The 18979-nt window shown below is 36.7% G+C and overlaps 1 protein-coding gene across 4 annotated transcripts in view; it reads right to left on the bottom strand.

Moving 5' to 3' along the window:
- dpr18 (defective proboscis extension response 18) overlaps nt 1–18979 on the bottom strand; it is a 567617-nt gene that overhangs the window by 107073 nt on the left and 441565 nt on the right. For all 4 annotated transcript variants that reach the window (XM_073977849.1, XM_073977846.1, XM_073977847.1 and 1 more), the window contains one exon: nt 6389–6513. In XM_073977849.1, coding sequence (XP_073833950.1) covers nt 6389–6513 — 125 coding nt within the window. The remainder of the gene's footprint in view (nt 1–6388; nt 6514–18979) is intronic.

Genomic DNA, 18979 nt, shown 5'->3' with positions numbered 1-18979 from the left:
GTGACGATATGTGAACAATTTGCTATGAGGTTTTATTAAACCCATTTTAATTTTTAAATTTGTTTCAAGGATGCCTTTTCTCCTCATTGGAGTCTGTCTACTACCTTAAAATATGACTATGTACTTCGTACATAAAATGAAAGGTAATGACAGAATCTAATGAGTGACGTTTGAGAAAAGCCCGCTTCTCAGTATCTACGCTAGAGTTATTAAAACTAACACCAACGATAGGATCACGTCCTACTCGTCAAACCCTTTGTACAAAGGTAATACCGTTCCACGAACGTTAAATCAATAAAAATACAGTCCACTGCGATTAGAAAAAATACTTTCACATCGTGTTTTATTTTTCTCTAATTTTCTTTCCATATTGCTACGCAAACATTGGTCCAATCGAGCCGGATTTTACGATCGGTCTCTGCCTTTACAAGGAAAACCCAAAAAACCAACAAAAAGCAACGACTACGTCGCAGCAACAACAACAAAGGATCTACGATCAACCACATCAATTTATTTTCCAATAAATTGCGATTTTTACCATCACAACAAAGGTATGTACACATTTCATTACGTGAAAAAGTGACATACCAAAATTTACAAGTGTTGTGCATAATTAAAAGTAAAAAAACAAAACCGTTTGTCGTTTTACAATAAATATTTAACGTCCGTCCGCCACCTACGATATTGCCGTCGGTAAAATTCATTTAAAAAATACCAACAAAACTAAGTGTCAAATCGCCCACTATTTTCTCACATAATAGCAACAACAATCACAGTGATTTTTTATGTTTATTAATTTCCACATTTATTGGTGTTTTCGCACATTTCTTTTATATTTAATATAAATCCATATTGTTATTGTTGTGTTTTCCTTTTATTCTCTTCTTCGTGTTCGCCAAAAACACAAAAATCATCACAACAATAACAATTCTAATATAAAAGAATAAATGTCATTCACTGTCATTACTGCTGATTGTTTCCACCTTTAATTAATACGGGTGGCAGATTTGGCACTTATATACCATTTACACTACGATCGATTGTATTAGGGGTATTCCCGTGTACTAAAAATTAAAATTATTTTCGTAAAGATATTTTAGTGCTGTTTTCTCGAATTTTTTGAGTTGAATCCTTCGGATATTAACTAAAAAAAATTTAATTCGTGTTTTTGACACCGTGCCCCCTACCGTCGGTATTAGTGAAGTGGTTTTGCGAATTTTCAATTTTTTTAATATTTTTGGAAATTTGTTTTCGGCAAGTGCTATCTTCGATACATTGCCATAGTTTACGTGTATTATACGATACACTCTAAGTATTTTGCGAAATTTAGAATACACTGAGAGAAAATTGGACTTAGTTTTACATTTTTCTTAAAATTTAAAGAATTTTTTGTGGTATAATCACGTTAAACCTCAAATATATTGCCGTATCCACGATACATTATGGAAATAGTCTACGACTACTAATAAACTCAGTGTATTTTTCCAATAAAATAATTTTATTTTGAAGCATCACGTGTTTTAAAACTATTTTTTTAATACTTTAGTGAAAATTTACCTTTATTGGATTTTCGCATACAATTTTTGACATCACGTGTCATTTCCAAAGTAATAAAATAATTTTTGTGCAATTTTGTTGAATTTGTACAACTACGTGCATTATTTAGGAAATTTATTTAGTCTTCGACTACATTTAATTTCTCAATACGACATTTCGTGTCACAAATTGTCTTTGTTTTTGACTTTAATCCTGAATTTTATTCAAAATGCCCCTCACTCCTTTAGATTTATTCAACAGAGCTGCTGATGCTTTAGTCAAATTTGATGCATACTTCAGTTCCCAACGGGACGATGAGCTCGATGTTTATATCTTAGAATTGCTAGGAGCTGAGGCGAGAACATTATGGGAAAAAGTTAAACTATAATCTGATATATGCCTCAATTATCTATATGAAGATAAAAATTCCAATAAGGACAACCTTGTAGCTGCCGACATCAAATTCGATGTCGCATACAAGTGTTTTATGAATGTTTTATCGTCCATTAATAGAAAGTTAGGTGTACTCCGGACCTCGTCTCAGTCACCTACTTTCACTTCTCCAAAATCTCATATAGATAAACCTACAGTACCACGTTCTGAAGATACAACGACCATTTCCGATGTTTCACATCGATTGACACCTTCAAATAACTCATCCCTCACATCCTGTGGAGATGTTAATGCTGGTCACAGACTTAATTTACCCCCCTGTGACATCGAAGTGTTTAATGGCGATTTTCTCTCCTGGCCTACGTTCAGGGATTTATTTTCTGCCCTCTATATTAACAACAGCGGCATAAGTGATATAGAACGCTTATGTCATTTAAAGAAAAAGACCAGTGGTGATGCCCATGAAATAGTGGCTAAGTTTTCGCTTACCCACACAAATTTTAGTCTGGCGTGGAATGCTTTGCAACAAACTTACGACAATCCACGTATTTTGGTGAACCACCAACTAAAACGCCTCTTTGACCTACCAGTTTTAGAAGAGGAAACTAGTTTAGGGTTGAAGACTTTGCAAAGAGGCATAAACGGGTGTATTTCGTCCATGTCTAATTATGACGTGCCGACAGAAGACTGGGATCCAATTCTAGTTTTCCTCTGTCTTCAGAGATTACCTAAACACTGCGTTGTGCTATGGGAACAATGCATTAAAAACAAGTCTGCATTGTCCTCGTGGGCAGATTTGGATCAATTTCTCACGGAAAGAATCCAAACTCTGACCTGCTTACGTGATATTAGGGGCATAGACTACGTCGAACCTCTAAATCACAATAAAAGACTTTCCCATTCCACGAATGGTGGAAGCATTAAAACATCTGTGGCCACGCCACAAAGCACACCTCGTTCTTCACGGTATTCTCGCGCACCCTCGCCTAAATCATGTGCTCTTTGTTCACGACAAAGACATCATCTTAGGGTTTGTCAAAAATTCCTTAGATTTTCAGTTCCTGAAAGGATAAGTGCAGTTAAGAAACATTACTGTTGTCTTAACTGTTTGTCTCACGGACACAAGGCTTCACACTGTAATAGTGTACATAATTGTGCTATATGCAACAAAAGGCATCACACCCTGTTACATAGAGAGGTCTCAACACTTCACACGTCTCCGACGTCACCTGTTTCCAGGAGTTTAGTTGCAGTATGTTCCCCTTCTACCTCTACAGTTCTTTCATCTGGGTCTACTACGAGACAGGTATTCCATACCACTCAGAATAGGAAAGTATTGTTAGGCACGGCTATGGTCCATATTGTGCACCAAGGTACTACGTACCCAGCCAGAGCTTTAATTGATCCTGCTTCTGAATCATCTTTCATTTCTGAAAATATGCAGAGTAGAATAGGTATTGCCACAAATGCAGTTAGAGCCTCAATTTTGGGTGTGAGTAGGTCAGTTTCTGTCATTTCTGACAAAGAATGTTCCATTCACATTGTGTCTCCTTTGGACGCTACGCATTCAATGGACACAACTGCTCTTGTCGTCCCGACCATTGCAGATAATCTGCCCTCCTGTTCCATCCCAACTGACACTCTACCACAATTGCCAAATCTACGTTTGGCGGACCCCGATCAATTCTCTTCCCATTCTGTTGACCTTCTTCTTGGTGCAGATCTTTATCCGAAGATTCTGGCACAGGGCTCTCATACTAAGATATTGGGTTCGTTGATAGCGCAAAGTACAGTCTTCGGCTGGATCCTTACAGGTCCAATGCCATCCACCCATACTGGGCCTTCTATTTAGGGATTCTCCTTGAATTAGTTAGGATAGAAGACTGGGGACATTGAGTCTTTGGGCTCCAATTTATCCATACGGACGCTATTGACAGTCATGCACTTAACCTTCGGTGGTGTATGTGTTGACGGGTTAGTAAGCCATGCAGGGTTAGTTTTCCCACGGAAAACAGAGATTACATCGCCTACACTTCTCCACCACTTGCTACGCAAGTATTGGTTCTACGACCATCTACTTAAACTTTGGCCCTAAGGCCGTCTATCTTATTGGTTTTAATGGGCACATCCCAAAATGTTCATTAGGCATTTGATTCAAATTTTAATTAATAAAAAGTCCTAAAATATTCCGTCACTGGATATTGCATTCAAGCTCCTCCGGGGCAAAAATATTTATCTACGTTCGAAAGAGGGTATCAATACTGATACTGAAAACGAAATTTAATCCCGACGGCACTCAAACATCCATATTCCCACTCCAACGGAGTTAATTAATAATAGACCATGTTTCGAGGCGTCTACGCGACCTCACTACTTTTTCGTGTTATTGAAAAAATATAGCTTTGATGGCCGTGTTAGAGCCGCGAAGCATCGGGCTATATATGTAAAACGACCAACGGTTAAGAGGTCCTTCTGACCTAAAAGTTTGTTTTATTGTTTAATTCTCGCTTCCTCTCCATTTTTCTTATGACTTGGAAAATTTCGAATGATGGTTGCGACGATGGTGTGAGGATGACGTCCCCATGCACGACAAGGAACAACAAGCTGATTAAAAAGCCACTCCACATGAAGCCTACGGCAAAAAGGACAGCTGGTACTGTACCTCCTTCGGAGAATACAGTCCTATTTTTATACAAATTAATTTCGCCCTCGGCGACTCCTCGGAGTTCCTCCAGGAGAAACTTGTGATCTCGCCACGTAAATCTGTAAGAGGTGGTCTTCAATCACCTTTTACAATCTTTACATGATGATCAAGGTCTCCACGAGGCATTGCACGATCGTGCCCCACGGGCACACGAATGTAAAGTACTTTTTTAAATAACTAACATTTAATTTTGCAACATAGCTGGATATTGCAAGGCCGGCGGAATGAACAATTTGCTATGAGGTTTTATTAAACCCATTTTAATTTTTAAATTTGTTTCAAGGATGCCTTTTCTCCTCATTGGAGTCTGTCTACTACCTTAAAATATGACTATGTACTTCGTACATAAAATGAAAGGTAATGACAGAATCTAATGAGTGACGTTTGAGAAAAGCCCGCTTCTCAGTATCTACGCTAGAGTTATTAAAACTAACACCAACGATAGGATCACGTCCTACTCGTCAAACCCTTTGTACAAAGGTAATACCGTTCCACGAACGTTAAATCAATAAAAATACAGTCCACTGCGATTAGAAAAAATACTTTCACATCGTGTTTTATTTTTCTCTAATTTTCTTTCCATATTGCTACGCAAACAATATGCATATTCAGGTTTAATCTACCGGTGTTGACCAATTTTATGTATGTATTGCTGTGATACTTAATTAATATTGTGTGTTGCCAGATGACAAAAAAGCTCAATTCGGAAAATTTTAAATATTAACCATTGTTTTGGAAAGAGCAACGATGACGCCCCATATGAAGGGGAAGGAATCTTATTGTTCCTATTTACTTCAATACAGTTCATGTTCCCGGCCGAACTCATCGCCGTTTTTACTTGTTATATGTTATTTTCTGTTCATGAACCTGTACTGCAGCGTGAATTTTTGCTCTATTTTATTATACTTTGATTAAATTTCTTAATTAAAATTACCAAAAATTCTTACGGCTTGCCATAAATTAAAAATTTGTCATACAAATTCCCAAATTAATTTAAAAATATTGTACGATAATTTTGAATGTCAGAATTTTAATATAAAACATTATAGAATTTTCATACATCCTCAGATTTAAATGCAAATTTCTTATTTATTGCTATTATTCGAATTTGCATAATTCCATCCCATTGGATTAAAAATTGCTTATAAATTTAATTGAACATTTCATATAGTTTAATTTCCTGGTAACAATAAACATTTGGAAATGAATACCTGCTATTTTTGTTGTTGTTGTTGTCGTTGTCTTCTTGTGAAAGGAATGAACTGTAATTACCCTTTTGTGTGCTCTGGGCCAATGAAACATTAATACAATGTCGCAAAACTTTGCAAACAAGGGTTAAGATAAATGTAAATTAATTACCGAAATGTGTCGAGAACTTTTGGAATGAAGTTAAACAACATCTTCTTGGTATTCGAAGTGAACTATGTTTGATGTTTCACCTTGAAGTTGTGCAAATATTGGAGAATTGCTTTAGCACAGATGCACAGATGAAAGTCTTAATCGTAAGGATTGGGGCAAAAGTATACAAGAAAGCAGTGATGCAGAAGTTTGTATGTATGCATGTCTCTCGGTGTGTGTGTTTTTCAATTAATTAAAAATGTGTGTCACTCGGCAGGATTATATCTTGTCGCATTGCAAAGAATGAAGAAATAGCAAAAGTGTAACTATGTATCTATGTACGTTTGTCGTTGTTTCTTTCTGTCTGGTTGTTTGTTGGTCTGTTGATTGTTTTGTATTGCACTACTTTCTACTCACCTGTCAACACTTGCACCTGGACAATGGCTGTGAAGAGTCTGCCAATCGAACATGAATAATTGCCACTGTCCGAGAGTTTGGCATCCGTAATGGTAACTCTGCTCGTTAGCCATTTATCGTTTGAACTGTAAAATGTAAACAAGATGACAACATTAGATTCTTCATATATGTACATATACTTTGCTTGAGGATATCGGTGTGAGAAAATGTGTACACACACATGTTGTGTGTTTGAGTTTATTGACATGTGTGTGTGTGCGTAACATATAACATTAAACTATGCAAACTAACCTATAAAGGTAATTTCAATAAATTAATCAAATCCTGTGCTTTTGTTTTAACAAAGATTGATCACACTTGGTCCAGATAATTGTAAAATGAACATATTAAACAAATACAAATACTGACTTAAGGAAATAACATTCTAATGTTATTTAAGTATTTATTTGGTAAAGACGCCAAAGGGTTACATTGGGTTTTAAAATAGATTAAATGTAAATTTTAACTTAAAATAAAATCTTTGTGGTTTAAAGTTATTTTAAATCCAAAATTTGATTAAAAGCGATTTATTTATACGAAATTGTGGCAAAATATCACTCAATGTAATGTTGGCAATATTTCTTGTGTATTTCAGCCATGTAAAACTTATCTAGTAGTGGTGCCTTAAGACACGCCGTTCACACTTGACGATGAAAAAGAGGGTCCCATATCATTGAGCTAATATGAAACGGGATTCATTGATACATATGAGAGAAGTCTGCATTGTCCCTTCTGGGATGTTTGTAGAACAATTATATATACTGGGAAAGTGCCCGCTACTTCATATGCGGAAAGCGAATAAAAACTAAGTAAAAAGGGTAAAGTTCGTCCGAGCCGAACTTTTTATACTTTTCGTATTGAAATATTATGAACTACAATAAAGTACATAGGAAGTTTTTTGGCCGTTAGGAATCCTTATTACCAATTACAGCAAACTGGGGCAGAAAATGTAGATTACAACTTCAACAATGCATGAAAATGGGCGGTGTGATTACATCCAATTTTAGGTGGAGGAGTTTTTCTTGACCAGTGGTTTTAGTCTAACGAGGGTATACGGGAAATGTTGCCAATTCAGACTGTTCTTTTCGCTCTACATCAACTATTTTTGGTATATAGTTTAAGAAAAAAATCTCCAGGGTGAATCCCCCGCGAGCCTTTTTTTGGTTATTGCGGACAAATGTTTTCCCGGTTTTCTTTCTGATTTTAAGAAAAAATATCATTAAGACGCTAATTATTTTAATGAGCACAATTGTTACTAAAAAGTCAGTATCAAGAAGTGACCTCAGCCAGTAGAATATTTAATATGTTACTCAGTATTCGTGGATTTTACAAAGAATTTAAAACAAACTTAAGTACAACCATGGTGACATAAGGAAGGAAGAACACGTTCAAAAAAAGAAAAAAAAAACGAAAGAAAATTAGCCCTATCCTATGCCCGCTTTCTATCACAGTTTTTATAATGGCGTATGCAACCAATTGCTTTTTTTTGATATTTTTCTATCATCTTATAAAATAAGTTAAAAAAGCCCGAAAATTAATTAAACATTAGCATTTAATTGCACATTTACCTCGAAACAGGGTCAAAAGCTTATTTTCAAATTAAATTTGATAAATATTTATCTTTAACAATGGCTTTATAATTAACGATTGCATTTCACTTTATTTTGAATTTGTTTTCAAAACATTTTCCATATTTTCCCAGTTGTTCAATAAATAATAATCGTGTACTTTGGCATAGTTATGTACCTAGTTACTCATTGATACTAGTTACTTTACACCAAAAATGGCACACAAAATAGTCTATAGCCTGATTTTGCCACTGAAAATGGCTTTTCCTGCCTATCATGTCATTTCACTAGTTACAGGTGCTGCTACCGATGGATAGTGTAATCGACAATGTTTCTCTATTGTAATCTCTTTTATTTTTTCTTTTTTAAACAAAATGCTGTCATTTGTAAAATTTTTGCACACCATGCAATAAAATAATGTGTGGCTAATGCACACATATGTATATATGTATGTGCATTTACCCATGTATCTGACTTCAACTTACTAGTAATTTTGGCTATAATTTCTGACTACCGAATTGACTGGTTACTGGTAATGCAATGAAGGGACAATTGGCTTTCCGTAGACTATCGAATTGACTGGTTACTGGTAATGCAATGAAGCGACAATTGCCTTCACACGACTATCGAATTGTGTGGTTACTGGTAATGCAGTGAGGAGACAATAGACCCCTTCCTATGACATCCCCATGTTAAATTCACCAGTCTATAACATTGCGAGTAGATAGGGTGGTAACTAGGGGTGTTTACCAGTAGCCAGAAAAATTGCTAGTTATTCCCTAGTTACCCGAACAACTGGGTTTCTTAACAAGCACATACACACAAATACCAACTTCATATTGACAAAATTCGGTCACACTCAGACAAAAAATTTGATGTGAGCTTTCTTATATACTTCATTTGCCCGTCATAAAATTACATAAAAACTTCACGGAGAATCTAACGATACCAAAATTACAATGCTTGTTACAATAGTTTGGATGTTATAGCCAATTTAAGCTCGTATTTGAGACACAACAAATAATTTTTTGTTTATAAATACAGTTTTCACTTGAATTTTAAATTTTAAAATATTTTTAAAAATCCATAGGAATACTCCTTTCATTTTTCTTAAATCTCCCAAGAAAATAGGCTGATTTTGCTTTATCTGCATTCATACCTACCTATTGAGGAAGGTTACCGGGTTTTTGAGATAAATCCTGAGGCTTAAACGGAAATAGAGTTCAAATAAACAGTTTTAATTTATATCCATTCCCAGCAAAATTTGAAGTAAGGGTTCCCTTGCAATGACGCGAATTCATAGGATATTTTTTGGTTCGCAGAAAGTCGTGGAAGATCCAATCTTTTTATCAACATTTGTACCCATTCCATCGATTCAATAGAAATGAAGTTTGTGTTTTTATTTACACACCTGTATATTTTCTTTTAGTTATCTATATATGTTGAAAGCTATATAAGGTTTTTTATTTACAATAGGTTTGATGTTGTCGGAGACTCGAAATCACGAACAAATTTGTTAAATCTCCAGTCGTAAAGTTGTCTTACATTTCCTGTATACCAGTTAAGTACAACTTCTAAGCAATTGGTGTTGTACGAAGCCCAAAACGTCGTTCAGACTCCGAAGTAATAAAAGGAAGTCTCCAATCATCGAGCTAGAAATAGAATCGGACTGCACTCTTTAATATTGTAAAAGTTCTCTTGTCAGTTCAAAATCTGACATAGAACGAAATCAATCAAATCTCGCTTCTCAAAATTTGAGCAAAAAGTCCGTAAAGACAGAAGCGGAAGAAGTAAACTCTGTTGCGGTGCAGAGCGGTGGTGACTAAATTGCAATTTTGGATGTAAACTTTTTGCTGACAAATTAATTGTACTAAGAGTTTTGTTTGTCATGAAAATCATATTTCAATAAAACATTTCCAATTTCCTAAGAAGATATAAAGGTGAACTAAAGGTTTTGCAATAAACATCAGTGTCTTAGAAGCACTCACAATGATCACACGTTCTCGTCTTGTCTTTCATTGTCCAATTGTCATTTAGATTTCCTCGTACTCCGTTGCAAATTTTACATTTTTACATTCAGTATCTAATAAATCATTACGTGTGAAAATCTATTTTTAAAAAGTAGATTTTCCAGCGGTCAGATCTCACCCAAAAGTATGTACAAAATTTATTTGTACAACAATTAGGCCCGAAATACACTCCGCGTCAGTAGAATAGAACACCTAAATTTCTGTTAATGTTGGCTTATTTATCCAGAAAAACAGAAAAAATTATGTTTCTAGTTCTTCGCGAAATTATTTTCTGATCATTTTTCCGATAGTACTATGAACAAGTAAAAAAGTGTTAAGTTCGGCCGGGCCGAACTTTTCATACCCTCCACCATAAAATATTCTTAACTAAAATGGAATAATTAGTTTTTGTCCTGTCCCAACTTTAAGTGGGTACCTTAAAATGCCAGATAATGTACATAAAATGCTTCATTCGGGAGGCCTTTTTTTATGGTGCCTATATCTAACTATGTATGATGACAATTTTTGGTGGGAGAGAAATTGGGAGGTACCGTTATATAGGGGTTACAATAAAACATGGACCTATGTTGACAGTTTTTGAAATAACTCCCAATTCGGTTAAAAATTGTAGCTAGAATCCTCAAAATACCGAAAATCGGTACATAACGTGGGAACTTCAAATGTCATTAACAGCTAGTTCGGAGGTATGTGGGCTATACGAAAATATGAACTTAAATGAACAATTTTTGTTGGCTTTTAAATTTCAAATTACAGAAACTTCGTCCAACAAATAAAGCTAAGGTACGGAAATTCGGGGGGTTTGTTTTGGGGCTATACCAAAACATGGACCTACGTGGTTAAACATTTTAAGTAAAACCCTCAAAGTACCGAAAATCGGAAAGTATCGTTATATTGGGGTTATGTTGAAAATTGTTGATGCAGATGTGTAGTGACCTCTACAACCTTCAAATGTCAAATTACAGTTAGTTCGGTTAAAAATTGTAGCTAAAATTGCCAATTACTGAAAATTGGGAGGTACCGTTATATGGGAGCCAGGGACGTAGCCAGGATTTCATTTCGGGGGGGGGGGGGCCCACCTGACCAATATTTTGAAAGTTCATGTTATCGAAAATTTCTTATTTAGCAAAGATGTAAACCATATTTTAGACTTATATTACTGATGAAATAATGTTCACTTCTACATGTTAATTAAAATGACGTAAGACCTCTAGGTCAATGTCCCTTGTTTTTTTGACAATATATCAGAGTTAATATATGTTCAAAACAATGGATATATTAATAATCACATATATTGTAGGGTGCATCATTTATCAAATAACTCACAACTACAGTGAATGTTATGTAATTGAGTGATATCACTTTTTCTTTTTTGTCTTTTATCACGCTGCTGTGTCAGAATATGGTCAATTTCGGAAATCCAATCGTTGTTATTGTCATAAAGAAACCAATTGTAGTTATTTCCCTATGTATATTTCCAATCGTAGATCGTAGATCTTATCGCAAAGAATTTCTGAAGGCTGATAGTGGTTTTCTTGATAGAGAACTAATACTGAGCAATAGTGAGTCTATCAATGATGAAGTTCTAGCACCCAATCGCGGAACAATGGTCGGACTTCTCTTATAGAAATTCTGGTTTCCTATCGTGGTTCTTCTCATAAGTTGATCAGAAACTAGGACAACTCTGGCAACCAGTCCTTAATTCTTTTAAAATGAAATTCTAGTACCAATCCAGGTCTATACATGTATACATTCTTTTAGCAAAAATCCATAAAAATATGAAATTAATAAATTAATAAACAAAAAGACCTCTCGGCAAACGCTTTGCTTTTTTGCAACAAGCGTTCTCGGGTCCCCTATTACTACAGTACAAGTTTTTTCAGGTGCAAGTACATACTTCCAGAGAAAATGGCCCGAGAGCTGTAAAAAACACCTACGGCAATCATGTGTAGTGGTTGGTGCGCACGACAACTTTCTAACCGGATACTGCGTTGGTCCAAACTTTGTTTATCGCGATATTTCCGCGAGCGTTATATAATGTTCGAAGATAGTGATTTTCGGTCTGGTATTTTCCCTTAAATTTCAAGAATTTTAGCTAAAGCGGTATGTGCGATTTTTCTTGAATGGATCAAACTTTGGATTTAGTAATATTTGGTCCAAACTTAGTTTAAGCTCGAAAATGAACCACATTGGTGAAGAACTGAATTGACTGGTGGACGCAATAACTTTTAAAAGGAATGACCCCCAAAATAATATCTACTTCCAAAATAAACTATGTTGGTCCGGTCCATTTCTTCAGGTACCTTCTCCGCAACACTTGCGATCAATGATTAAATCCATATTTTGTTGGCAAGTTCATCACGGTGCTCTTGAATCAAATTTAAATGGAAGGTGCTTACACCTGGGAAGCTTTTGCGGATTATGAAACTACAATGTTCATAGATGCTAAAAATCAAAAATCAAAACAACAAAGGAGTTGAAATTGGGACAATTCAAATTCAATTCAACTCTGTATCGTCTCCTTATAAAACAATGTCATGACTGCAATTTCCCAACTTAAACTTATATATCTAAAAAATGGTACAAACTAGGAAAAATTACATAAGCCAGTCTTGTAGAGATTTTTCACAGCTATAAGATTTTCTCAGGTCCCACGATAAGACTTGCCGTATTCAAGCAAAATCGCGAAACCCTAACAAAAAACCAACAAATGTAAATTGAGCTTCTTTATCTCAAAAATGGTACAGCCTGAGAATAAATCATAAACGTCAATCCTGTAGAGAATTTTCACAGCTACAACATTTTCTTTAGCTCCATTTCGATTGGACTTGCGGTTTCCAAGCAAAATCGTGAAACCCTAAACAACCCCTAAAAATGTCAACGTGAATAGCGATTTATTTAAAAAGCGCTCCGGCGATTTTTTTTTGATTTTTAGCATCTATGAACGTTGTAGTTTCAGAATCCGCAAAAACTTCCCAGGTGTAAGCACCTTCCATTTAAATTTGATTCAAGAGCACCGTGTCATACGTCCCCAAATAACTTCACAATTCTGAAAATCTCCTAATACATACCCAGCACAATGTTCGATGCCAAGGATGCTATTGAATCATGGGTGCAAGTGATCTGGCATGTCATCTTTTTAGCATTTTCACTCATGAATTTTATATGAGCGTGACTACCATAAGATGACATTCATTTTCGGATCTGAAGATGACATTCATTGTCGGATCCTAAGCATGTCATTTTGACCAATGTTTTGACATGTCATTTTCACCAACCCTTTGGCATGACATTTTCATGTCTTGTTTGGAAAATGGAAAATTCTGTATTGAAATATGATTTTCAAGACAAACCAAACTCTTCATTAATTCAAACTAATTCATGAAATAACGAACTAATTTATTAACATAAAGTTTACACCCAAAACTTCAATTTAATCACCGCCGCTGCACCGCTACAGTGTATACTTTGTAAGATGAAACAAAATCAGTGGCTGAGTGATTTTGTTTCATCTTACAAAAGCTTTTCTATTATCTTCTCATCACCAGTTCAGATTTCGACATAGACTCCAACAGCACTCCTTTAAGAATTTCTAGTTCGTGAACCTACATTTAATTTGTAATTTTGTAATTTTATAACAAAAATTTTGGAAATGTATACTCTTCTGTTTTGATGTCGCTACTTGTAGGGATGTACAAATCGACTTGTTTGCTTGTTATGATCTGTACAAGTGATACAAATGCTGATGAAAAGATCGGATCTTTCACGACTTCCTTTGCATGGGTTTAAATGCTAATGAAAAGATCGGATCTTTCACGACTTGCTTTGAGCCAATGCAAAATATGCCATGAAATCACGTCATCGCATAGAACCCCTTCCTTCAAATTTTGCTGGGTAGCTTTGGGTTAAGGGATTTTGGTTGTGTAGCCGTTGTTCGATCTGTCCATAGATAAACGTTTCAGTTCACACAGGCTCAATTTATATTCCTGCCCGCAAAGCCGGCTGATACTTGTTGAGATTTTGACGAAGACCAGTTTTTTTTATATCGTTTGTCGTCACAAAGTCCTTTGTCGAAGAAGTAAAAAGGAACATTTCTAGAAATGTGTATCCATTGAAAGTACTTCCCAAAATGCAATTCAATGAGTAATCGACAGAAAAATCCCTGAAGATGAAATTCAATGTAATTTCGAAATATTGGAAAAAATATGCAATAAATAAAATATAAACTTTAACCTCAATAATCTTTATTTTACTATCATTCGAAAGGTCGAACAAAACATAAAAATACGACAGAAAAATCCTTTTTTTTTTTTGTACAATAGACATTTACTAATTTGTAGCAAGAAACCAGTTTCAAATAATCTCAATGGGCGACACTGCGGTGGAACAGAATTATAACATAATAAATGGTTGATATAGTTTTTTTTTTCAAATTTCAAACATAATAAAGAAAATAAATAGTTCATTACAAAAGGGTGTTAGAAACTATATACAAAAATTTAAAACCACAAACATTTAGCAACGATTTTATCTTTTATTGTTGAATTGCTTTTATCAAAAATTTCAAATACAAAAGATTGCAAGAATGTTTTTTCTAGATGTTGTTTATAAGCCAAAGTACTGTTCTGAACTAAGTAACACTTGCAGTCAGCCTACAATTACGAATAAATGCTTAAACAGCATCTTCAAATTTAACAGCAACTATGCGGAAAATTGCTCAAAAAGCCTAACGTTTTCATTAGTCTTTATACTTTCAAATATGTTGGACAATAAGTATACCAATGAAGTTAAATAATTCTCTGTAATAAAACTTTACATATTTCTTGAAAAATTTAAAACATTTTAAAATTTTATTCAAAAATTAAAAAAAGTGTAGCATAAGGTGACGTAGGGGATGGAAGATACCAAGGAACGGTCCTGACCGGTTTTAACATGGCAAAGCCCAGGATTTATCTTGGTCCCTCTTTCATCCCAAGTGGACACTGACCTCCCCGTGGTGTCACCTGGGGAACTGCCTTTAACACCCGTTAAAGGTAGTGAGCTAACATGTGCCGCGCGTTCACCCATAAGAACGTTAAAAACTTGGGTTTGGGCGTCGGGTTAGTAACCCTCCCCTAGAAAAAACAGCCTACTATGAAAAAACGAAAGAAAAGAAAAACAAACCCCTCTAAAGTTGACGAACCCCGCAAACGTTTTAAGGACCATGATCTGCGAATCTGCACCTGGAATGTTCGCACTCTTTATAGAGAAGGTGCAGTCTTCGCATTGGCAGACGTACTTGAAAAGTACAAGACCGATATTACTGCCATACAGGAAATACGATGGATTGGGAAAGGCGTCACAACAACACCTAAAGGTGACGCACTGTATTATAGCTGCCATGACGTAAAGCATGAGTTTGGTTGTGGATTCGTAGTTAGTCGGAGACTAAAACATCTTGTATCCAGCTTCACTCCAGTGAATGAAAGACTTGCTGCTATTCGAATAAAAGCTAAATTCTTCAACATCAGCTTTATTTGCGCTCATGCTCCCACTGAAGAAAAGGACGAACAGACCAAAGATATATTTTACGAGCGCTTAGAAGAAACATATGACCGTTGCCCTGCCCATGACATTAAAATCATTCTAGGCGATTTTAATGCCAAAATTGGAAAGGAGAATATCTTTGGCCCAACAGTCGGGAAATTCAGTCTCCACAGTGAAACATCTGACAATGGTATGAGACTGATAGACTTTGCAGCTGCAAAAAACATGGTAGTTAGCAGTACCAGATTTAATCATCTCGATATTCATAAGGGCACCTGGCTGTCTCCAGATCAGAAAACAAGAAACCAAATTGATCATGTTGTGATAGATGGAAGACATTCATCGAGCGTGTTGGATGTACGATCGTTCCGAGGCGCAAACATTGATTCGGACCACTACCTTGTTGCAGCAAAGGTACGTACCCGCTTAAACGTAGCAAACAAAGTACGAACAGACGCAACACGAAAGTTAGACATCGGTAAGCTGCAATCACAACAGATAGCCACAGCATATTCCACTCAACTAGCCCAATTGCTTAATCAAAGCCCTCCTCATCCCGATAACATATCAGCGCAATGGCAAAGCATTGCCCACTCCATGCAAACAGCCGCAAAATCCATACTTGGATACCAGAGACCTCCACCAAGGAATCCATGGTATGATGAGGAGTGTCGTGCTGCCACCGAAGAGAAAAATGCGGCATATAAGGCTACTTTACAATCCGTAGCAACGCGTAGCGCACGAGAGAGATACAGGGAGAAAAGGAGAGAGGAGAAACGTCTTTTCCGCAGGAAAAAGAGAGAGATGGAAAAGCGGGAGTGTGAAAAAATCGAGATGTACAGGAGCCAGAATGAAGTCCGAAAATTCTACCAAAGAGTCAAGCATCAAACTGATGGCTTTGGTACAGGCACATCCTCCTGTAGAGACCAGCAAGGTAATTTGGTAACTGATACAGATAGTGTACTCAGGATATGGAAAGAACATTTTTCAAATCTGTTGGTATCCAATAGCAGCGAAGACGACGAAGATACCACAGTCCCAATCCCAGAAGATGGTATTGAATGTATACCGCCCAGCCAAGATGAGGTAAAGACAGCAATAAATCGGCTGAAGAATAATAAGGCAGCAGGGGCCGATGGCTTACCAGCCGAGCTGTTCAAAACCGGAGGCGACACGCTGATAAGGTGTATTCATCAGCTAGTTAGCACCATCTGGCAGGAAGAACGAGTACCCGACGATTGGAACCTGAGTATCCTGTGCCCCGTCCACAAGAAGGGAGATAAGACTGTATGCTCTAACTATAGGGGCATAAGTCTACTCCCTATTGCCTACAAGATCGTGTCAGGGATATTGTGCGAACGACTAAAGCCAATGGTCAACGAGATTATTGGACCATACCAATGCGGCTTTAGACCTGGCAAGTCCGCCATTGACCAGATATTTACCCTGCGGCAAATCCTGGAGAAGACCCAAGAGATGCAGATCGACACCTACCACCTTTTTGTCGATTATAAAGCAGCCTTCGACAGTCCGCTGCGCTCAAAGGTATTCCAAGCCATGTCTGAATTTGGTATTCCCGCAAAGCTCATCCGGCTTTGTAAAATGACTTTAACTGACACGAGGTCCTCAGTTAAAATAGGAATGAACCTCTCCGAAGAGTTTGGTACCAAAAGAGGTTTCAGACAAGGAGACAGCCTTTCGTGTGACCTCTTCAACATCCTGCTAGAAAAGGTTATACGAGAGGCAAACGTCAAAAGAAGTGGTACAATATACACCAATAGTCACATGTTACTTGCTTATGCTGATGATATAGACATCATGGGTCGATCAGTAAAAGAAGTAACTGATACCTTTATAAAGGTCGAAGGAGAATCTGCTAAAGTGGGTCTGGCGGTAAACGGTGAGAAGACCAAGTTGATGGTGTCGACGCGCAATGCGTCCATTGAGCTCGGACCGACTGTGGAAGTTGGTTCCTATAATATTGAGGTAGTAAAAGACTTCGTCTACCTCGGCACCTCCGTCAACACAACAAACGACATCAGTTGTGAAATAAAAAGAAGAATTGTATTGGCCAACAGATGCTACTTTGGATTAAGTAAGCAGTTTAAAAACAAAGCCACATCTCGTCAAACAAAAATAACGCTCTACAAAACACTGATACTACCCGTGCTGATGTATGGCTCCGAAGCCTGGGTACTTGCGCAAGCAGACATGGCAGTGCTTGGTGTGTTTGAGAGAAAAATTCTTCGAAAGATCTACGGACCAATCTGCGTTGGCGGTGAATATCGACGTCGCATGAACCACGAGCTGTATCTGCTATACAACGACATCAATATTGTTAAACGTATCGAGAAGCAGCGATTGCGTTGGCTAGGCCATATCAAAAGAATGAGCGATGATGAACCCGCTAAAAAGGCGTATGAATACATGCCACATGGCGGTGCACGCAGAATTGGCAGGCCAAGGAATAGATGGCGCAAACAAGTGAATGATGAGATGAAAAGGCGCGGTATTCCAGAGTGCAAAGCAACAAATAGAGAGGAATGGAGATCTCTTCTTAGTTCGGCCTATAGAACAAATGTTCTGTAATGGGCCAGCTAAGTAAGTAAGTAAGTAGCATAAGCTAATATCCTATGGGATCGAAAACCTGTCTACGTCGGTGATGGGAGCTATATCCGAACATGGACCTATGTTGAAAATTTTTTATGGAGAGGTGTTCTGACCACTAAGAACTTCAAATGTCAAATTCCTGCTAGTTCGGTTTAATATTATAGCTAAAATCATCAAATTACTGAAAATCGGGAGGTACTTTTATATGGGAGCTTTATCAATACATCGACCTTTCATGACAATTTTGTTCAAATATTCAAATTACAATGTTATATGGGGGCTATACCAAAACGTGGACCTATGTCCACAGCTTTTGTTATATAAGTTTATTGACACTTAAGAACCCTAAATGTCAAATTATAGCTAAATCGGTCTGAAAATGTAGCTAAAAACGTCAAAATACCGTAAATCGGGGGGTACCGTTATATGGGGGCTATACCAAAACGTGGACCGATATAGCCCATCATCGAACTTGACCTGCCTGCAAACAAAAGACGCATTTTCCCAAAATTTCAGCGTTCTATCTCCATTTTTGTGGATGCTAGAGTGATTACCACAGACGGACGGACGGACGGACGTGCTCATATCGACTCAGAATTTTACCCTGATCAAGAATATATATACCTTATAGGGTCGCAAATGAGTATTTCAATTCGTTACAAACGGAAAAACAAACTTAATACACCCGCCATACTATGGTGGAGGGTATAAAAATAGGCATTTATTTTTGGTCATCAGGATAGAACAGTCACTTTATTTTCGCGAATTTTTGAGATATTTACGCCGAATTTTCTTTCAGTCGATAAAGCAATTTTTTCTAA

Source organism: Musca autumnalis, unplaced genomic scaffold (genome assembly GCF_047663935.1).
Source record: "Musca autumnalis isolate F117 unplaced genomic scaffold, ASM4766393v1 scaffold_3, whole genome shotgun sequence".
In the NCBI taxonomy this organism is placed as follows: domain Eukaryota; kingdom Metazoa; phylum Arthropoda; class Insecta; order Diptera; family Muscidae; genus Musca; species Musca autumnalis.
Note: the sequence above shows the minus strand (reverse complement) of the source record. Positions and strands in the feature narration are given on the sequence as shown.